Source organism: Vulpes vulpes, chromosome 2 (assembly GCF_048418805.1).
Source record: "Vulpes vulpes isolate BD-2025 chromosome 2, VulVul3, whole genome shotgun sequence".
NCBI classification, from domain to species: Eukaryota; Metazoa; Chordata; class Mammalia; order Carnivora; family Canidae; genus Vulpes; species Vulpes vulpes.
The window spans coordinates 59,285,240-59,308,191 of record NC_132781.1 but is presented as its reverse complement, the minus strand read 5'-3'; the positions used below and the strand labels follow the sequence as shown (position 1 = coordinate 59,308,191).

Below are 22,952 nucleotides of genomic sequence, written 5' to 3'. Positions count from 1 at the left end.
AAGTTCCACATGAGGCCTGCCTCTGCCAGAGCCAGCCTAAGATTCTCTGGGTGTAGCCTTTGCCCTCGCCAAGGGATATCAAATGCTTTTCCAAACCCAGATCTGGTGGGAACGAGACCCCTGCTGCCAGGCTTCTGCTTCCTTTGTGAGGGAGAGGCTGCTGGAGCTAGACTTCAAAGCTCATTGGCCAGAACAGGACTCAATCTAGGAGACGTGCTCAAAGGATGCACACACAGCAAACACACCACATAGTGGTTTGTGGCCACCTACAGCTCTGACCTGCAAGTCGCCAAACCAGTCCAGGAAAAGGAGAGAGAGAAGCCCAGAAAATGCAAGTTTGGGTTCATGCCACGCAGAGAGGGAAGCTGAAAAACCCAATTCCCGGTTTTGTTTTGCCAGGCAGCTTAGTTCAAACTCCTGAGGTTTAGTGAGGCGGGGAGGATGGTTCAGGCAGTGTTAGGTGGGAGGGCACAACCACCGGCTACTCACGGGCCTCGAGCGCTGTATCTTGGGAGGTGGCAGGCGAGTAGGACGGAGTCTTTGTGGCTGCGTTAAAGTGAAACTTAAAACATCAGTACATGTGGAGGTGGTTTAATGCATCTTACACACATGGCGCACAAGAGGAAACACTCAGTTACCCAAGCTGGAAACCCGAGGAACGTCCTCGATGCCTCCCGCTCTCTCACCCCCATGTCAACTGGGCACTGGGTCCTGCACGTGAATTTCTGAGGCCTGGATCACCGTAATCATCTCCCAGCAGGGTTTCTGCCTGGCTTTTCTCCAGCCAGCCTCCACACAGGTCGGGGTAAGCTTCTAAAACACAACGTGGCCCTTTGCACCCCAGCCTCCAGACCTCTGCTGTCCTGTCTCCTTGGGTGACCGTGCAACAAGGCTACAAGGCTCTGGGCTGGCCTTCCAAGTCGTCCAAGACCTGGGCTCTTGTGCCCCACACAGACCCCTCCTAACCTTCATCCTTGCTCACCTGGGCAGACCCTCAAATGGCCCCCGCTCTCATGCCTTGTTTTCTTGCCTGCCCCTCAAGGCGGCATGACTTCCCTTGTCCCAACCTGCCCGGCAAATGTCTACTTGTTATTCAAGATCGTGGGTCAGATGCTGCCTGCAGTGCTCCCACTGTATGGTGCTCCCCGCTATGTGGGACTCATCACCCCGTGTCTCCCTCTCACTGGCTCCCTGCACTTTCAAATGTTCATTTCCTTGGGGGACTCATCCTTGTTCCTTGGAAAAAAATTTCTGCAAAATAAATGATGAACAAATAAAACTATACAAAACGCTTGGCTTTTGAAATCAGGATTTGAATAAAACACCAACAGAGCACAGGCTTCTTGGCTCTATCCTCCAACCCTTTATTTTAAAAGTCAAGCTTTGTCCTTTCAATGGCCTGCCCACATCAATACCCTGGTGGGGCAGATGGTGAGGCAGAGTAAGGAAAGTAAGTACCCATGCTAGACCAAGACCCCGGACCTTCCATAAACCCCGAGAGGCTTCTGGTTGGTTCCTCCCCATTCAGCCACACTGTCCACAAAAGTATATTATCTGACAAAGTCTAGACCCTTATTGCCCACTTCAGCAGCCAATGGTCACATGTGGTGAGTTTGTAGTAAGATGTGCTGTAGGCATAAAATACACACTGGATTTCAGAGACTTAGTTTGAAACAAGTATGTAAAACATCTGAACAATTTTTTATATTGATTCCATGCTGGAATGAAAATATTTAGGCTATTTGGTTAAATAAGTATTATTAAAATGAATTTCGGGACCCCTGGGTGGCTCAGCGGTTAAGCGCCTGCCTTCGGCCCAGGGCATGATCCTGGAGTCCCGGGATCGAGTCCCATGTCGGGCTCCCTGAGTGGAGCCTGCTTCTCCCTCTGCCTGTGTCTCTGCCTCTCTCTCTCTCTCTCTCCCTCTGTATCTCATGAATAAATAAATAAAATCTTTAATAAAATAAAATGAATTTCATGTCTCTTTTTTACCTTTTTAATGTAGTGACCAAAACATTTTGAATTCCACATGTAATTTGCATGTGAGGCTCCTACCGTTTCTCTTGGACAGGGCTTTAGAGCCTCACTTGGTTGGAGTGATTGTTTAGATACCAGACATACCTTGGAACTCACTCTCTGTACCCAACTCCTGGAGAGGAGGAGCCATATCTCATCTCAGGCATCCCTGGATGCCTGGTGTCTAGCACAGGGTCAGGCAGGGTGGCCTAAGGGGAGAGTTGGCAGAAGGACTTGGTAGAGGATTGGGTGTTCCTCATAGCACACCTGGGACATGTGTGGATGGAGGTACACTGGGCAGGGGGGGTGGCCTCTAGGGTCCTGTGCTGTTAGTTGGCAGTGTGGGCCAAACCATGCTCAAAGATCTGCCTTCAGTTGGAGGCCACCTGGGGAGTGGCGATGCCATTCAATGAGATAAGCATGGCAACCCACGGAACCCTATTTCCTCTCCTTCAGGTTTACGGGGTAAGTATGGGGCAAAAAGGAATGGAGTCCCCCAGCTCACACTGCTCAGTGGGGGAAAGTAAAAGGACAGGGAGAGGGGATCCGCCTATACTGTGCACAGGCTGCTGCCTCATCCATGCCTCCCTCCCCCTGCACCGTCACACAACGCCCCTCCTTCATTTGTTTCTGGCCACTCTCTGCTGGGTGACCCGTTCTCCAACCCACAGTCCTCACGGCTCATCGCCTCTGAGCAAGCTATTTCCAGCTCTGCTGGTGGGGGTGGTGGAGCACTCAGGGGGCGGCCGCTGGGGTCAGATAGTCTTGGACTGAATCTCAGCTCCCCCAACCCTTTGGATTTCTACAGGCCCGGGATTTAACCATCTGAGCCTTCTGTTCCTCATCTGCAAACGTAGGTAACAGCCGCCCCCACCCCCACCCAAGGGGGCTGCCACGAAGATTCAGTGAGACCATGTGGGCCACGATCTTCCCACAGAGTGTCAGGAGACATTAGCAATGATCACTGTTAGCAGGCTCCCCTCTCCAACCTCTCCCCTCCCCATCCATCTCCACGCTTGCTCCAGAGTGGACTTAATACACGTCCAGTTGTGTCACTCGCCAGCTTAAGTCATCTCAGTGGAAGGCCAGCATCTCCTAGTGCATCCTGAGAGACGCATTGTGTGAAGGAAGAAAAGGGGGTTCCCCAGCCTGATGAGTCTGGGAAATGCTGTCTACTGCTTCACTCCTTTTGGAGATTCACAATGCAGGTTAGCACAGCAAAGGCTGCCAAGTCTTGCAATAAAAACCCACCTTAAACAGGCAAAACGCTATTAACTTTTCTTCTTATATAACCTATTTTTCTAATTTATTTGGACCCAGAGTCACTTTCCCTATACTAGCTGCTAATATCCCCTGGATCATGCCACCTGAAGTGTCCATAGCCCTCCAGGCGCTGGGCCCCTCTGTGGTGCTTCCGCCAGTCTCCCTGCTGCCCCACTGCCCCTATCCAACCCAGGTCACCCTCCAGCTCTCCCGGAGGGCTTCATGTGTTCTTGTGCTTCCATGTTAGTCCCTTTGCCTGAAACACCCTCCCATTTCCTCTTGTCTCACCCTGGGTGGCTCTTATTTGTCCTCTGAGGTCTGGCTGAAGCACCACCTCCCCCAGGAGGCCTTCCCTGCCCTTCCCTGCCAACGTCATTCTCAGCCTCTTCATCTCATTTCTCTGTTTATCCTGGGGTCTAGTAAAGTACTGGTACATAAGACGTGCTCAGCAAATGATTTTTGGCTTAAACTTTCTGGGGCATATAGAGACTCAAAAAAGGTTAGTTTTCTAGATTTCATAATTAGCTTATTTTCCTTTGACTGTCACCAGGAAGTGCTGGTTCTTTTTTTTTTTTTAATTTTTTTAAAATTTTTTTTATTTATTTATGATAGTCACAGAGAGAGAGAGAGAGAGAGAGAGGCAGAGACACAGGCGGAGGGAGAAGCAGGCTCCATGCACCGGGAGCCCGATGTGGGATTCGATCCCGGGTCTCCAGGATCGTGCCCTGGGCCAAAGGCAGGCGTCAAACCGCTGCGCCACCCAGGGATCCCATGCAACTGAATTTATAGATGGTGGGAAGAAAGCGGACTCTTGATCACACCCAACCTAGAAGCTAGCAGAGTAAGTCAGGGGGATTTAAAGACACTATGAAAGGGTAATGTGGTACATATGTTAGGGCCTCAGCGCTGGGGTATACGGCGCTTCTCACAGGGCCAGGCACCAGTGGACACACCCCTCCAAGAGCTTCCCAAGCCTGCTGGGGTGGGATGGCAGCTGAAGACACAGGCTGGATAGAACCAAGTACTCTGGGGACAATTAGAAGAGGACACAGGGGTGATTGACTAGTGGTGATTCGGGTGGGAAAAAAAAAGTGAAGAAAGCAGCTAGGGAAGGGTCAACTCAACACATCATTTTCTAGAACGTGGGCCCAGTGCCTGGAAGCTGAATTGGGGATTAATTGAAATTGGGGGCTATGATGGTATGAGTGGGGCCTGGGGTGGCTGTAGATCTGGCCAGGACACTTGAAAGTCTCCACCCCCTCCACCACCCACTTCCTGAGGGTGGAAGCCCTGCTCTCATTCTTCTCTGTACCCTAGCCAATAGTCCAGCGCAGGTACCAGCTTGTTCATTTCTTCCCATGGACCTAGTGGCAAGAAGAATGTCCACCTGTGGGTAAGGAAACAGACCGCAGAGAGGTAAAGAGACCCACTCGTGGGCCCTAGCTGTCATGGGGAGTGCTGGGAGTGGGCCTCAGGCCTCAACTCTGGATCCAGTGATCTTTCCACCGCTGGAGTAGGTCAAGGCAAAACCAGAAGAGCCTTAAATCCGAAGGAGCAGAGAACAGTGAGGGCCAGGTCCAGGCACTTTGCATGGAAATCCTGTTGTATGTTATCCTCAGTTCCCTGGCTGGATCAAAATGTGGCTACACTGACTGCTGTTTCTTATGTGAGTTCAAAAGGCTGGGCCTTTGGCAGTCTTTTGCTAAGAAGACTGCCATTCTACAATTCATCTGGCACTTCCTGAGCTGGGCTAGGGCAGGATGAGGGATGGTGGGGCTGGAGGTCTTGATAATCAATACATGCACCTGTTTTCCTGAAGGTCATGTCCAGTCGGGGAAGCAGATTCATTCCCACAGAGTGGAAAGATTTCCCCTATGTATGCTCATGGGGCAACTGCTTGAAACCAGGGCCCAGAGGTTCAGAAGATAAGACACAGTTCTTGGCCTCAAGAAATGTAAGGTCTGGTGGCCTTTGACCTGTATCACGGAGAAACATCTTTCTTAGAGTACAAAGAGTATTTGGGCTAAAACCCCCAGAAATATACTCTGGGCTAGAAAGATGTGAGTTTGTGTCTTGGCTCTGTTTTTTTTTTTTCAAATAGATTTTTATTTATTTATTCATGAGAGACACACACAGGGAGAGGCAGGGACACAGGCAGAGGGAGAAGCAGGCTCCATGCAGGGAGCCTGATGTGGGACTCGATCCCGGGTCCCCAGGATCATGCCCTGGGCGGAAGGCAGGCGCTAAACCGCTGAGCCATCCAGGGATCCCGGCTCTGTTTCTTTCTAGTTGAGTTCAATACCGGCTCTGCCACTTGGTTGGGTTCTTTAAATCGAAGACTCAGTTCTCTCTCCAGTAAAACAGATATAACTCTTGAGTCACAAGCACTGGTGTGGGGATGCAGTGGGAGGGGCGATTATGGCTGTGGGGTGCTGGCCCAGCACTTGGTGATGAATGGGACCAGCCAATCCTCTGTTCTCCTGTTGGACTCAAGCCTTCCCAGAAAAGTCCTGTGGATGTGAAGACCTCGGTTTTCCAAGGAAGTGTGCTGTCAGCAAGGCGTTGTTGAAGGTGACTGGATTTTAATCATAATCTCTCTTATTAACATCATGTGTTTTCCTTTCAAAGGATTTCTGCTTCTCTTCTTTCCTTTAAGCCTCACATACCCCAGTGAGGCAAGTCGGAGGAGGATGATTTCCTGGCTACAGTGGCAGGAAATAGGAGGCCCAGAGAAGTTAAGGACTAGTATGAGACCACACAGTTAGGAGCAAGAACTAAAACAGCAGGTATTCTTAGGATACTGCACTCTCTTGGGCAGCCCAGGTGGCTCAGTGGTTTAGCGCTGCCTTCAGCCCAGGGCCTGATCCTGGGGACCCAGGATGGAGTCCCACATTGGGCTCCCTGCATGGAGCCTGCTTCTCCCTCTGCCTGCGTCTCTGCCTCTCTCTGTGTCTCTCATGAATAAATAAATAAAATCTTAAAAAAAAAAAAAAAAGGATACTGCACTTACTGCACTCTCCTTGTCAACCCAAATTTCTAAAGTCATCTGGAATCCTTTCTGAGAGGGTTTTGCTAATCCTTTTGAAATTAGAATCTGTTTTGTTTTTATTTTATTTATTTATTTTAAAATTTTAATTTATTTATGATAGTCACACAGAGAGAGAGAGAGTGAGAGAGGCAGAGACACAGGCAGAGGGAGAAGCAGGCTCCATGCACCGGGAGCCTGACGTGGGACTCGATCCCGGGTCTCCAGGATCGCGCCCTGGGCCAAAGGCAGGCGCTAAACCGCTGCGCCACCCAGGGATCCCTTGTTTTTTTTTTTTTTTTTTTTTTAAATATGTAGGTATGTATGTGTGTATTCATTCATTCATTCATTCAGAGAGAGAGACACACACAGAGAGGCAGAGACACACACAGAGGGAGAAGCAGGCTCCCCGCAAGGAGCCGGATGTGGGACCCAATTCTGGATCCCGGGATCACACCCTGAGCTGAAGGCAGACGCTCAACTGCTGAGCCGCCCAGGCGTCCAAAGTCAGAATCTGTTGTTAAGAGATCTGTGTCTTAGAGAAAAGGCTCATGAGCAAGTGACTCACATCTTCTCCTTCCTTATTTGGGGAGCTCTTTCCAGGGCTATCCAAAGGAGGCCCACGATTCATTTGCTCATTCAATACGCAGTGGCATATACTGTGCACATCAGTGAGCGAAGACATGGTCCCATCCTCTGAGGGCTCCCTCTCTGATAGAGGGGGTTACAAGGTAAGGGCGATAGAGGGTTGCAGAGGTCAGTGCAGGTACAAAGGAGGAGCTTCTTACTGGCTGGGCATGGTAGGGAGTTCAATTGCACAGTACAGAGGAACCATGGTGGCCCAAAATGATTAGAGCAAGGATGAATATGAGGACAAGGGAGGCCATGACCTTGGGTGAGCTGGTGTGTGTGTGGAGGGGGGTTCACAAAATAGGGCCCTGAATGTCAGGCTAAGAAATGTGGCTTTTCTATTGAGAGCAGCTGGGAGGGATTTAGGCAAGGAGGAACCTATCAGAGGCCTTGGTGCCCTTGGTGTAGAAGATAGATGGGAGGAGGATGGGTGGGCTTTTAAGGACAGACATTCCCCCCTAGACACAGGGCCCTGCTAGGCCAACATGTTGTGAACTCAGCAACCCTGGCCAACCAACTACTGTAGGATGTAAACATGAGAGGGTAAGCCCGGAAGTGTGATTGACATGGAAGTCCCAAAGACAAGAGGAACTCTTTGGCCCCTGCCCAGCCCTTGGCATTTGTATCTGTCAGCCATGTGGGCCAGGTGAGTATGCTCATTGGATATGAAACCCACATTTATGAGGACAGCATCTGATTTGCAGTTAATTTGTTGATGCAGCAAAACACATTGTTTCCAAAAGGTCAGGAGGGGAAGCTGTGTTAGAATATCAACTTAATTACCTGGGCAGCATGGATGAGCGGGTCCCCTGCACAGAGCTATGGGGTAGAAAATGCTTGACTGGCATGGGCCGGGGGCAGAGAGTGCAATGTGTGCAAGGGAGGGGCAGGGGAAGGTTCAGCCCACATAGTGTGCAGAGCCAAAGCATTTCCTGCCTCTTGGTCTAGTGTCTAACCAGCTCACTTGCTAGCCAGAGGGAATCCTCTGGATGGGAATGAGGGTCATTACCCCATTTCACAGATGAGGGGAGGCAAAGATTTTCTCAGGGTCACATAGAGCAGTGCTTGATGGGCCTTCAGAAGAGGGTCAAAGAGATCACCTCGAGTTAATCGTGGGCTGGGGCAGGGGTCCTGTGATATAAGTGGGAGGGGCTAGCTGTTTAGGAAGCAAAGCCTGGATTTATTCAGTCCCCATGGAGGACACACCTTGGTCCATCCCTTCAAGGTCACAATCAGTATCCCTATTTGGCTTCTGGGAAAGCAGGCATGGGGGGTATGGGTAGAGAAACAGGTGCTACCTAAGGCCACACAGAAGGTGAAATGTCAAAGTCAGTGGGGAGCCAGACCAGATACCAACCAGAGACTGGTGGCATGGGGAAGGAGGCAGAAGAACACAGATGCCTGAGACCAAAGGGACCAACCAGCTTTGCTGAAGGCAGAAGGCTGTGCATGCAAACCTTGGGGTGAGGAGGTAACCTGCCTAGGGAGTCAGCCAGGGACTCCAGGCTTCCCCTTTCCAAGGGCTGAGAAGGTGGATGTGCCTCATGGAAGCTGGAGGCAGGAGAGAGCTGGCTTCTGAGGCCAGCCCCAAAGGGGGTCTCAGGTCCTATCTCTGAACGGTGCTGAGCTGTCTCTTCCCCATCAGACTCTGTCTTATCCACAGGGAGGAGGCCCTGGTGTCCCCAAAGGGGAGGCTGGCCAGATGCCTGGAATTTCTCTGTCCTAGGGATATGACCCAACCAGATATGCTGCCAGGAATACAGAAGGAGAAGGAGAAAATTCACAATTAAACTCTGTCACTATTTAATGAGGCAAGAGTTCACCTGGTTAATCTTCCTGGCTAGTAGCCACATCAATGCTCTGACCTATGCATGAAATGGCCCCAGTTGGGAGAGGAAGACAAAGTTTTCTGTGGCTTTACAAAGGGTCTCTGGGCTGAGAGCAGGGCTCTTCTACTCCTTGGGACTGAAAGCCGCTATTATGCAAGATATGGAAATAAAAAAGGAATCCTTTTGATATGCCTCTGAAAAGGAGTGTATTGAAGCTAATATTTGTGTGGAGTGTCTCCTTTGAAATGCCCAACCAGGGTGCCTGGGTGGCTCAGCAGTTGAGCGTCTGCCTTTGGCTCAGGGTGTGATCCCGGGATCCGGGACTGAGTCCCACGTCGGGCTCCCTGCGAGGAACCTGCTTCTCCCTCTGCCTATGTCTCTGCCTGTGTCTCTGCCTCTCATGAATAAATAAATAAAACCTTAAAGAAAAAATGAAATGCCCAACCAGCGTTCTCAGGCACGGCTCCTACCTGTCTTAGAGCTCCTGTCATTACCTATGATCGTCTCGTCCATCCTTGTGAGAGCCAGTCCTGCTTGTTGAGAGGATCAAATGCTTGCCTCTGCTTCAGTTTTAGCGAGGACAGCTGGAGAGGCCGGGCTGCGCTGGTGTCCTGTGGCACTCGCTTGGTGCCAGCAGTGCAGGGCAGAGCCCTGGGCCCTGAGATGGGGTCCTGGCATCTTCAGGCCCTGAGCATCTGCACAGGTAACTCTCAGCTCCAGGCTATCACCTTGGAGGGACGCTTCTTGCAAGATGTGGTCCAGGCTGGACTTCTAGACCATGGCCGAGGAAGAAGTTTCCAACCTGCCCGTACCAGGTGACGAGGAGGTGCTTTTTCACTGGAAAGGGAGGCTGGGGCGGTGCGTGTGCATGGGGGGGTCTCCTCCTGGAGCACCGGGATGGGCCAGTGTTACTCCGAATATCCCGGTCAGTCCTAAAACTCTGGAGAGCGGCTCTATCGTGATCCCCATTCTCTAGGCGGGGGAAACCGAAGCCTCCTGCTGAACCTCACACGACAGTCGGGAAGCCGCTGGGGTTGGCCTTTGGTCTGTGGCTGGCGGGCGTGCCCTGTGCCACGCCGCGCCGCCCGGAGGCACCATCCGTGAGGGGGTGGCCCTCAGAGAAAAGGCGCAGCACCTGCCACTGGGTCCGCAAGCCATCATCTCTGGAGAGGGAGTGCATGGGACTCAGTGCCCTCCATCCTCTCAGGCTGGTCCCCAGCGCTCTCCCCGCCGCGAGCGAGCGTGAGCGGAGGCAGCTTGGCCGGGAAGAGCAGCGCGCTCCTCCCTGATGTTGACAGGAGTAGTGTTTTGTAGTGGTGCTGGTTAATTTGTAGTGGCATTTGTGGTTTGAAGCCTTGTCAAGATCCCTGATTACTTCCCGTGCAAGGAGCTTGGCTGATGGGGAAGTTCACATGCTGAACAAAAGCGGCGAGGCAGCTGTGAGGAAGGCTATGAGGGGGCCCGGTGACCCCCAGCGGCTTGGGGGACGGAGACGGGGGAGACAGGGGGGGTGTGTGTGTGAAGAGGGCCAGAAGTGGGGCGGGGGCGGGGAGCCTTTTGTTTTTGGTCAGGTGCAGCTGCTTGGTTTGAATAGGTGGCATCCTATTGGCGGCCGGAGGTCAGGCACCAGATGCGGGTGGGGGGCCGGGGACCGGGCAGGCCGCTCCGCTGACATGTGCCATTCTCTGCCCAGACAGAAGCTGGAGGGGGGTGCTTTGCTGCTACCTACCCCAGGGCAGCCACTGGAGGTGTCATGAAGGGGGTCTGGGTGACACGCCTAGGAGGTGGGGGATATGAGGAGGGGCTTCTAGAAAACCCCTCAGATACTGGCACTTGCTCTGTCCAGGTCCCGTGCTAGGAGCTCTACATATAAGATCTCTACCAACCCCAACAACCCTGCAGAGAAGGTAAAATCCCCATTTGGCAGATGAAGAAATGGAGGCTACATGGCTCAGTGACTTGTCCAGTCCAGGTCTTAAGCTAATAGGTGGCAGAGCCAGGAGCTGAGCCCAGCCATGTCTGACCCCATGCTTAATACACAAACACCAGAAGGAAGGTGTTAAAACTTAACTCGTCAAGACTAAGGGTGTGCCCCTCTCCTTGGGGAGTTCTCCCCCAATATCCTTCTAGCTTTTTGTCCAGCCGAGCCGGTTCTGACCACACAGAAAGGTCCCTCTTTGCAGCCACCTGCATTTCACCAGGCCTATGTCCTGACTCAGTGAGGGTTTGCTCAGTGCATTTAAGGGCCAGGGCCAGCTCAGCAAAACTAAGGCTAATTTATCATCTCCAGAATGATGTCCACCCCAAGCAGTACACCACTAGCAAATTAAAATAAAAATCTTCTCCTGATTTTGTAGTCATACAGATACTGCATGGCAGCCTCTGGATAGTGAGTCTGAGGTTACGACAGCCTTCACACGGCTCTCCCTGCCACCTGCGTCCTCCTCCATCCACCTGCGGCCTGGGAAGCTGGTCGCAGCCCCACACGCTGTCCTCGGTAAGCCATCCAAGCCCCATGACCCAGCCTGCCACAAGCAGCCCCTCTGGCTAGCCTGATACAGACCCTGCCCTGTCCCTCACGTGCTACCGCTCTTTACAGTTGTGCTCACCCTGCGTGCTCTTCTTATGCCTGCCTCCCTGACAGACCCTGCTCATCCCTCGCGTGTCTCCCTTTCCTGGAAGCTGTCCTTCTCTTCCTGGCTTGACAGAGTCAGACTTCTTTTTTCTGTCACTCCCCTGATGACAGGGGCCCCTTAAAGATGGTGCTGTGTCTGGTTCACACCTGGAGCCCTGGCTCTGGGCACAAGGCCCACCACATGCTTGCCCCAGACTGTGGAGCTGGTACCAAATGATTAGGTAGGCCCAGCATTTGACTAACCTGGACCAACGAGTCATTGTCCCTGGACTCCAGTCACTCAGTCCGTAAGGCTGGCGACATTTCTGGCATGCTTTTGATCAGGAAAAGCTCCCAACCTAGAAGTATCCTGGTCCAACAGGTTCATCCCCCAGGGTCATCCCAAAAAGCAAGAGATTTTTTGAGTGGAATGCGAAAGTGGGAAGCAATAGGAAGCTTAGATGTGAAACATCCCCAAATTTCCCCAGTGTGTCTGTTAAAGAAAGACAGGTTCACTTGACAGACGGGTTTTTTCTTTTTCTTCCCTTGTAACAAATGGATGGAGAACAGGGTTTTAAAATTCCTGGACCCTGGAATACGTTTCTATCTGTGTCAAAGTCTACCCCTCCACCGCCTCAGCAGAGTTTAAAATCCTAGCTAATAGGTTAACAACTGTTTTTCTTCAGCTTCAAATGAAGAATATCAGAAGGCTGGGGGAATATGCAGCTCTCCAATTTGTACGGACTGCACACAGCTCCCCGCAATGTGTGTTTGACAGGACTGACATTTTGTACCGCTGTGAGATGGGAAAACGTGTGACATTTTTATTCATGGTGGCGTACGCCCTTGTAATGATCAGCTCTGGTCGATGTGCTTACCGCAGCAGCCCCAGAGCCCTCGGAGAACAAACAGGAACCCAAGGTGCCAGCAGTTCGACTGCCTTATTAAACACCGCCAGGATCCTAACGAAGACCAACTGCTGGAAAATCTCACTGTCAAATCCTCAAGGACATTGTCAGTGCACAGCTAACTGCATATATTTTTCATTTAAAATACTCAAATCCAGCATTGTGCCATTACGAGCAAGGGGAGGGGCGCCCGCTCCAGTGGCCATTCTGTCAGCTGATTCTTCGGAACTCCAGACACTACAGCCAGATGCCTTTTGGGGTTCACAACTCAGAAAGGGGCAGCAGAGACAGAAAACGGACTTTCTGAAAACCCAGTCCTACCTTCAGGGTGAAAGGCTGAAAGTTACAGACCCCTGGTAAGAGGCACCTGGAAAGTCAACCCACTGGTTCTTGTCATGAGCCAAGGCGAATCTGCATGATTTGAAAATCTGTCTCTCCCCCTAGCCAGCCATCCTCCTGTAGGTGCACCCCATTACATCCTGCAACGTGCTGCTAATCAGCCTTCTGTTTGGCGGCAGACCTGAAGACATCTGTAGGAACACACGGCCGCAGTTGGTTTCAGACCCTGGCAGGAAGGCTGTGTGTCAAGATGCCCACCTGCAATCTCACCACTTGGCTCAATTCAAAGGCCTCGAGGTCAGTGGGCAGGAGGACCTCCTCCCTTCGGTGGTCATTTCTAATGCTGATGCACACTGATGGATGGAAGCCAATCACGTGGCTGACCCTCGGAGCTTTTCGGGTTGTTACACTGGGTGATTTGGTTATGGCTGCATACACTAACATACTGATATATTTCGTAAATATGTATTATTTATATAGTGCCTCTATTTCCATTCTCCAGCCCTGATGCACCAAGACACGCTCTGCTGTTTATTTATGGGGTCCTTGTCGCAACAGGCCTAACAAGACGCCTGTGTGTGGTTCTTGCAGGTTGGCAACAAACTGTAAGTGGTTGGCTAAACAACTGGATGTTCTCCATTCATCATGGGAAGAGGCTTGCATTTTAAGGTGCTGCCCATATAGTTAGCATAGCATAATACTATGACATCATCTTTGGCAGAGATGACCTGGGACACCAGGGAGCTGGCAACCCAGAGAGTGGGAGCCGTAACATCTCACACCCTGGGATGGGGGAGAGGGTGAAATAAGCTATGGATACCCCAATTCCAGGACCCAGAGAGAGCAGAAAAAGGAAGGTGGTTGGTAGACAGCCTTGGGGCAACAGTGGGACAGAGACGGTGGAGGTCACTGTACCTTATTTCCTCCGAGCATCCAGCAGACCACGAAGTTGGGTCTGTCTCCCAGGTCTTTCTCAGATCCTTCCCTCCTCTTCACCCCCATAAGCAGGATCCTAAGTCAGAGTCCCACTAGCTCTTGACTGCAGGTTAGCAGCCTCATTAGCAGTCTCCTTGCTTCACCTGCTTCCACGCCCTTCCCACGGTGGCCCAGAGTAAATCTTCCCAGGTGCCATTCCCTCAAATACAATCCTCACTGGTTCCTAGACACCCACATGACACATTTCCAGTTCCCCCAAGACTCAGGCACCTCCCACCTCTGCAGTTTGGCTCCCAGCCCTCACCGGTTGCCTCCTGGCCTCTTGCTTCCTCACATTAGCCCCCATCTTCTCTGAAGAGCCAGCCTCTCTGTCTGTAATGTATGTTACTCTCTTTACCTGGAATGCCCTCCTCCTCTGGCTCTACCTCATATACAACTTACCTTTCAAGATCCAGCAGAAATGTCACCTCCTCTGAAAAGCCTGCCCTGCCTCCCCCAGACATCTAAGGGCCCCTCTCTGGCCAGTACACTTAGATCCCTTAGCACTTCTTTTTCCACAGGGTTTGCTGACTGTCTCTCCCAGACAATGAGTGCCACAGAGGTAGGACAGCATCTTATTCCCCTGTGACCCCAGGGCCTCGGACAGGGCTTGGCCGCCGAAATGCCTTACTATATGTTGAATAAATGAAGGAAGGAATTAAAGAGGACATAAAAGAATAACTCAGAGTTCTGCCTGGCAAAAAACTCCAAGGCTTCAAGAGTTTTAGTCACAAAGACCAGAGGGCAGCAGGGAAAGAAGAATTCTTAGCTGGCCATCATGGCTTGGGCAAATGAAAGTGTTTGGCAGACAGCCCTGGGGGCAGAAGCTTCATTCCTGCCCGCCCTTCCTCCCCCCCCACCCCAATCTATGGAGAGAACATCCCCTGGGTTAGCACACCTGGAGAGTTGCTGTCTCCTGGCTTCTGCTACTTTATCCCCGGCCTCTCAAGGCACCATCTTGCCAAGATCCAACCTACTGTCCCTCTGCAAACATTCATTGTCTACTTCACTAGAAAGTGCAAACAGGGATCCACTTAGGAGTTTGGGACAGGAGCGTTTCAGAGAGGGCCAACGAGGTAGCTGTAACCATGGAACCATATGGCTGATGGGCAGCAAATTCTCAGAAATTCAGTTTCAACCGCTTCCAGGCAATGTTAATCCCCTACCACATTTTGCATTTCAAGTGGAATATAATCAACAATCCCTTGGGAGAAGTCCTTTTTATATATTCTGTTTTCATACTTTTATTACATTTTATAATTCTCTGCAGTATAAACAAACAAATGTGATACAATATTCCAGAAGACACGGAACTAAGCAGACTGATAAAACTAAACTGGGAAAACAATGACCTAAATTAGGGACATGGTCAGTGCGATCAAGTGTATAGGAGACTGGCATGCAGCACTTGATGCCAAGCTGCCCCAGGGTCAGGGGTGCTGGAGGTAAGATAGAAGAAGCCAGGGCTTTGAATCTGAATCCTTCCTACCAGCCAGCGGATTAGAGTGAGGCCCTTGACCCTACTGAAAAGCCGGCAGTCTAGGCCCTAGTGCATCAGTCTGGGTAAGATCCTGTGAAACAACACAAGCACCTACTGTGCACCCTGTCCAACACCCAGCAGCCATCCAGTTGGGCAGCATCATCGCTGCTTTTGCAACGTTTGCCCCCACAGTGTTAAGGAATCTGGGACTCTGTAGGTTTATTTTGGGGAGAAAGCCAAGTCTCAAATCCAGGCAGTGGCCAGGAACTTTAGCCAGGAATGAGGGAGAGGCAGTCCCAAACCACTGGCAGCTACCACCAGATGCCTCAGGAACCAGGTGTAAATGATGATGAGGGTATGATGAGAGGTGCAGACTGAAGGGAGAGCCTGGTCTCTAGAATCAGACCGACCTGGTTTGGAATTCTTGTTCTGCCACCTACTAGTGACCTCAGGAAAGTTGCTTAACCTCTCTGAGCACTGGCTTCCTGGAGATAATACTAAACTGCATCAATCCTATAGGATTGTTGAAGATTAAGTGAGGTGATGCCTGCTAGAGGCCTGAGTCCCACACCGTCGTCCACGTTATAAGGAAAACCAATCTAATCCACAGAACCCCTCCTTCCAGTGCCACCTCTTGGTTAGTCCCTGTCATTCCTTCCTTCTGGGCATGGCCAGGTTAATAATTTACCTAGTTCATACATATACTTAGAGATTGGTGGGGGGTCACATGACAGGCAGCTCCTGGCATAGCATTCCCATAGCCATGGGGTGGGGACTCCCTGCATGGCCCCTGACACCAAGTCGATTTTCCCGGAGGATCTTGCTTGTGGGATATAATTTATTTTCAATATTTTATGTTTTATTTCCCCTTCCCTACTGTGATAAACTCCCCACCTTTGGCACAGAGAATTCTAATCTGAGAAAATGCCTCCTCTGGTCTCGCTGAATCAGATTTCCTGCTCCTGCCCTGCTGGGCTCAATATTTCCCTGGCAGGAAGCTGGATTCGGAGCTGCTCCAGCACAGACCTTAAAAGAAATGCTGTTTTTTAGGCTCTGGCCAGTCTTCTGGCAAAGAGGCCCTGCTGTCACACCGCTGAGTGTGCACAAACTTGGGGGACACAGGAGGCCTGTCGCTCATGCACAGCACTGCACATGGGGTTTACAAGGGAACAGAGGTGCGGTGCAACACCAGCCATCCCTGTTTGTGGGTCCTCCTGCTCCGCTAAACTGACTGGCTGCGCAAGGACTCAAGGAGTGCACAGAGCCTTGCCCACTGTTTCCTGTGATTCGCCACCTTTCATGTATTCACTTGCTCACCACTGGGGTCATTCCCCAAACTCTTCCTGGGTAAGTCATCTGTGCCAGGCCCTCTGAGGCTGCCAAGGTCACAGAGTTGAGGCAGATACTGTGTCCCTGTCTCTGGACTGGACCATGCATTGGCAAGGGGATGGTGCCAATCCAGAGCAGGAAGAGAACAGCTCTGCTTGGAGGAGTCAGGGAGGCTTTCTGGGGGAAGGGGTGCTGGAGGTGGCCCCAACAGGTTGATGGACTTCTGTCTGGAGAACAGAACAGGCAGGACACTCCTGGCAGTGGATAAGATAGGAGCTGATCCATGGCACTCCCCTGCACCACCTGTTCCCCTTGCCCCCAGCACCCAGCACGGGGTCTGGCCTGGAGCAGATGCCCCTGAAGAGAAGTGGAATGCTGGGCACAAAAGGATGGGACTCTGTCCTTTGGGGGTGGTGGGCTCCCTGAATCACTCCTGCCTCATCAGAGGGGGCATTTAGTAGAGTCTTGCAGGGTGATAAGCACAGGCCTTGAGGTGGAGGATGGCAGGTACCTCCAGTCCAAGAGGCTCGGTGATGGGCAGGGGGGCCTGGGAGGCGGTGACTCTGCCAGGGCCCTGAAGACTAGGGTAAGTTTTCTGAGTACAGGGCGAGTCCGTGATTGGGGATGGAATCCTAGGGACAGCCCTACACTCTGGAGGACCAAAGGGCCTGCCTATCTCAATGCTTGCTGATGTTTTCTGATGCCCCCTGTGCCTTACAGGCCAGCTGGTGAAGAGAGCAAAACGTGACCCCAGAAATTGAGGGATGTAGGGGTATAGTGGGCTAGTGCCCTGGTAGAAGGAGGGGTGGGACAGGTCAATGGCAGACTAAGACGCTCAGGAAACAGGAGTGAGAGCAGATACCATGGCCACCAGAACAAAGGGGCCACACTCTCAGCAGAGCTGAGGTGCAGACCTGAGCTCTAGTCACCTGCAACATGGCTTTGAATCCTGATTGCTACTTCTAAGCTGTACGAAGTCTCCACCCTCCCTGTCTCTGGCCCATCTCCCCCTCTGTGAGGGGAGATTCTGAGACACCCCTGGGTGGACAAAAGGACTAAGAGGGCTAATCTGTGGGAGCTGCCTAGCAGTGCTTGGAGTTGGAATACGTTTCTCCAAGGTCTCGGTGGAGTGCCTGGCACGCAGTGAGCAAGTCATGCTTGTACTCCTGCCACGACTGCCCTTAGACCATCCAATGCCTACCATATAACAGGTACTCAAATGGTTGTTAAAGTACTCAAATGTCCTGGGAGGGTAGGTAGGGGAAGGGGGCTGGTCAGGGAGGGAGCTGCCCCTGGCCCCTGGTCCTGCAGCTATCCTCACCTGTGCTGAACAGAGACTAGGTGCCATAGCTTAGGCAGCACATTGCTAGTGAACCTGGATTTTCTCCCAGCGGCTGACACCTCCCAGCCCATCCGTGGTGCATCAGAAAATCCACCCTCCTTTGCTCGCTCCCATGCCGGTGTGGAACTCTCTGGCCTTCTCAAGCTCCTGGGGATGACAAGAATAGTATAGTATCTGGGAAGGCTTAATCAGAATTCTCCTGAATTTTCCACTCATTATGAATTTCCAGAATCTGAGCTCTTTGATTGGCAAGATTCCCTCCCAAATCGAACATGTGTGCTCAGAGGAGAAAACCCTGGCCTTGTTAACCTTCCATTGGAAAGCTGTCTCTGGGCTAGCCTGGGCTCTGAAAAAGTGAGTCCACCTGAAAAGACAGGCCCGCCAGTCACCTCTCCAGGCACACCTGACAAACTCACCAGCAATTTAGGGACTTTGCTGCCTTTGGAATGGCAGTGAATGAGTCCTAACAACTTCTGGATAGCCACTCCACCAGGACTGAAGGCAGAAGAGCCTGTGGTCACACTGCTGCCGGCACAAAACCTGGATTGGAGCCAGAGGGGCTGGACTCGTAGCATCTGCCTTCGCACACACAGACATAGCTGAGAGAGCAGAAAGAGGGGTGATGGAAAAGGAGAAAGAGGACTTGGAAGTAACAGGGTTTGAAAGACTAGCAGGCAAGGACTCTACTCTGTGGACTGCGAAAGCATGGCTAATGAATTAGACCAAGAAAATGACTCTGGACCGCAGACCACGATGCTTGCCAGCTCCTCTTATCTGCTATTCCAACCTGCCCATGGGTTCCTCTGTTCACCATCCTGGTCAGCCAGGAGCACGGGCACCTACTCCTTCCAGCGCTATCTCCTGGCCATGCTGTCAGCCCCTTGCCCTCTGCTCCGTGGTGCAAGCCCTGCTCAGTTGGGGTGTTGGCTTTCCCACCGAGAGTGCTGGGGATGCAGGTCAGTCGCCAGTGCATAGGTGGTAGGTCGGCTGCCCCTGAGGGGTGTGCATCCTGAGAGCCACGATGACAGCTGCGTGCCAGGCTGCCAGGCTGGCTGTGGTGGCTGCACCAGGAGATGGCTGACAGCTGTCCACCCCACCCTCTGAGACACTGACATATTTACTGAGGGCCCATGTGCAGCACTTAGCTGAACAGACTCACTGAACCCTTATGACAACCTATGACCAGGGTACTGTTATACCCACTCCCAAGATGGGAAACTGATCTCACTGAGGTTAGTAACAGCTAGATGGTAACACGGCTGAAATGTCATCCCGCAGCTGCCTGATACTGGAGTCTGTGCTTTGTCATCTCTCCCACATTGCCCCCCCAGCAACTGATCAGCACCTGCCTTTTCAGTAGTTACATTTTTGTGGGGGACGGGGGCTGTGTGTTTGCTTTTTCTGTCTCCATGAATGGATGGTATGTACGTGTGTGCGCCCATGCATATTATTTCGACCACTTGAGAGCAAGTTTCGGAGGTCCTGGTACTTTGTCCCTAAATGTTGCAGTGTGCATTCCCTAGGAAGAAAGACAAGCTCCCCCCAACAAACCACAATATTAATAATAATTGCATTGTATGGACTAACATCTTCATCCATCTTCAAATCTGCCAACTTCCCCAAGAATGTCTTTAAAGCTTAAAACAAAACAAAACAAAACAAAAAACCACTACCATAATCCAAGTTAAGTTCATACTTTGCTTTTGCTCATGCAGCTTCATCTCTTTTATAGACAAAATCTTTGCTTTATATGATATAATTCAAGGGATGCCAGGCTTTTCCTTCCCTTGCCTGCTCTCTCTCCCTCACTCTTCTGCTCCCTAGGTCAGCCCATCCTGGGGACAGGGGGTATCCCAGTACTCTGTTTCTTAGCCCTCCCTTCCTTTCCAGGCATATAGGATTAGACCTTGGGAGTTCATAAAAACACGAAATAAAAGGATCTAGATTCCTATAATACAAAGCTGTTTCTCTACTTGGAAATAAAACCCTTATTTATGGAAAGTGGTTTGGGAGTAGTTTTTTGCCACTAATGGAATATTCATTTTTCTTCTTCCCATGAACAGAATTATAAGCGTAGCAAATGAAATAAAACCAAATAACTGGCTGGACACACAGCTGAGACCTTAAATAATAATCAATTATTAATCAATTTAAAAATTCACATCAATAATAAAACCTTAAGATGTTTATTGACTGCCAGTTCAGTGCCAGGTCTTGTGGTAGACTTTCCAGAGGCTCATATTCTCACAGGGGAGGACAAGCATTAAAGAAATAGTTATAAGGCTGTGAGAGACGCATTGTGTGTGCCAAGTTCTAAGGGTAGCAGAAAGACAGGAGCAGCTAACTCTTCCCAAAGGAGTCGGAGGATTGGATTTACAAAAGGGAGCTGCTCTGAGGGCAGACAGGTAGAACATGAAGGGCCTCGTGTGCCTGCTGAGGATGAAGAGGGAATGTTTGGAGGTGGGAGCAGCAGGGAGGTGACAAGGCCACTTGTGGTTGCCTCAAGTAGACCCTGCAAGGCCATGCGGGGTATGTAGTGGGGGTAAGCCTGGAGGCCGGAGGCTAGCCGGCAGTCTGTGGAACCGTCCAGCTAAGGGGATAACACAGTGGAACCAAAGCTGTGAATGGAGGCCATGGAGAGGAGAGGGACAGCGTCCAGAAGCCCGCGAGGTGGGGGTGAGTGGACCCAGGCTTCTAGAGAGACAACAGTGCCATTCACTAAGGTGGAGATCGTGGACGAGAAGAGAGTTTGACAGGGAGTATACGTTCAGACTGGAAGCTTGTGGTGGTTTGAGATGTTTGGAGAACACAGGAATATCTGTTGGAGGTGTTTGGAAAATCGTGTGTGACTTCCAAGCTTAGTGGGGCAGAAGGGGTTTTTCAGGGCACTTGGAGCCAAGGGTACTGAGAAGGCATTTACTGGCTGGGCAGCTTTTCCAGCCTAGTGTGAGACTGGCACTACATGACCCAGCTCGTGCTTGTCAAGCCAGGGCTCTCCATATGCACAGACAAGCAGGCGACCATATTCCAAAAGCTGTTCCTGGGTGTGTAGCCAAAGCCCTCTGTCCCAGATCTCTGCAAGACATGAGAGTGCTTAGTTTGGGCTTTGGTTTATCTGGCTCTTCAAACTTTGCATTACAGAGATTTATAGACCTTTCCTCAATTGGGAGAATGTACCTCTTGGAAGCTACCAGATTGGATGGCAGGCAATAATTCCATTTGCAGGATCAATCATTTGGAGGGAACATACAAAGGGGGCCCTGGAATGGATTTACCACGATGTTCCTGTCTTCCCACTTCCAGAGAATGCCTGGCCCCTGGCACTGCCAGCATGGAGATAGGACTAGAGCCTAGTCACTGGGCTCCCACGGTCAGCTGGGTCCCCCTAGCCAGGGTGGGGGCCGAGAAGCAGAGGTGCCACTGGTTGTGCATTGTGAATTAGCCACAAGTTCAAGCACACGTCTTCTATATCTGTTTCCTTGTTTGTGCAGCAGGTATTGTGCTTTCTTCCTTACCAGCTGGTAAAGACTCAGTGAAACAAGCACAGATGTGAAAGCACTTTATTAGACACAGGGAGCAAAGCAGTTTTCTTGGAGTTGCTACCCTTGATTTCCCTGAAGGAGGGGTCAAGGCAGGATGTTCTGGCTGAGGGGTGAATGGAGGGCACTGCTTCTTTGCCCCTCCACACCTACAGAGAGGTGGGCATGTCCACTCCCCTTCCCAGGGGAGAAGAGCATGGGGGGATCCTTAGCTTCTCTCTGCACCCCCTTGTTCACTCTTGCCAGGGAGAAGAAAGTGCTTGTTTGGGTTTGGGAAAAGAACCAGGCATACTCCAGGCTCCATGCACCCTCGTGGCTCCCTCCTGCAGAGCATCCAGTCCCCAGGTACGGCTGGCTGCTGCCTGCAATCGTCCCCTTCTCCTGTGTGGAGTTGCTAGTCTTTTTAATTCTGAAGTGAAGTTTTAGCAAGCCCATCTGGCCTCAGGTCTAAAACAGTATTCTCCTTTCAGCCTTATCAGTAAAAAAGCTGGCATTTTTATCTCATTTGACTATCTCCTGGGCCTTATTTCTCAACTATTCCAAACTTGGCGGGGGGGGGGGGGGGGTGTGTGTGTGTGCGGGGAAGAGTTATTTAAAACCTCTCTAAACCTAAATACTTTCCAAGGTAGGAACAGGCATTCTCAAATTGTTTGAGGTTTCTGAACTCTTTTAAGAAACCATACAGGATAAAGGATGCAGAGGCTCACTAAAAATCCATTTACTTTGCTCTCATTTGGAATCGTCAACAGGGCTTATCATGAATGCTGAGTGGTGATACATGTGCGTGTTTTAGGAAACAAATGAATTGTTTGCGAGTTCAGTTTGTTGACAAAATATTTTTTAATTATGGGGCCCAACTTGGGACTGTGGGTAGTGGCCCTCAGGGTGAAGAGGTTGCCCCTGTGGGGCCCTGAGCTCACCTCACTTCTGTTCTTCTCACTCTGGGTCAGACGGTCCACTTGCTAGTCTGTCTCCCTCATTATGCCCCACAAGGACTTTTTTTTTTTTAAATACATGGTAGGTCTCAATATATGGATGAGCAGATGCATAATTAAACGGAGGGATGGTCATAGCCTCAGGGGAGGAAGCTGCAGAGAGACAGAGGGGCAGGGAGGAGCACCTTCTCTCCCCTGGCAGAGGTGGCTCTGGCTAGCGCCTGGCACAGCTGTGTCTGAGGACTCCACTGAGGCCTCCGCTGGCTCCCTGCCACCCGCCCCTGGTGTCCCCGCGGAAGTCCCCTGACCAGCTCCACGAGCACTGCTTGAATGTAATAACCACCTCCACAGTCTGTTCCCACCAGAAAACCAAGTGTTCTGAAAGAACACACTCCACAGAAGTACAAACCCAAGGCAAAAATCTTTCCTGAGGTTCACGTCACTATGTGGCTAGTTCAAATTATTTTGTTGGGACACACTGACTTTAACAGGCACCAAGCAGGTGAAATCCCTGCTTGGTGAGGGAGCTGGAGTGGGCTCTGTAGTTGGGATTGGCCTACGTATTTGCGCTGGCACTGTGGCCCTGGCCAGGTCCCCTCAGGTCTCTGGGTTCTAGCTCTGGGTCCCCCTTCTTCAAAGGGCTAGAGCATTGATGACATGCTTCCCCAAAACAGAATGCATACTGTTGGGGTCACATGAGTAGTTCAAGGGCTATATGGATTGACACT

At 51.2% G+C, this 22,952-nt stretch overlaps 1 protein-coding gene across 27 annotated transcripts in view; it reads right to left on the bottom strand.

The window, feature by feature from the left end:
* The window catches only part of DENND1A (DENN domain containing 1A), a 495,329-nt gene that overhangs the window by 27,307 nt on the left and 445,070 nt on the right, over positions 1 to 22,952 (bottom strand). For 12 of the 27 annotated variants that reach the window (XM_072748692.1, XM_072748673.1, XM_072748682.1 and 9 more), the window contains one exon: positions 490 to 546. The exons of the other annotated variants lie outside the window; for them this stretch is intronic. In XM_072748692.1, the coding sequence (XP_072604793.1) occupies positions 490 to 546 (57 nt within the window). The remainder of the gene's footprint in view (positions 1 to 489; positions 547 to 22,952) is intronic. 27 annotated transcript variants of the gene reach the window in all.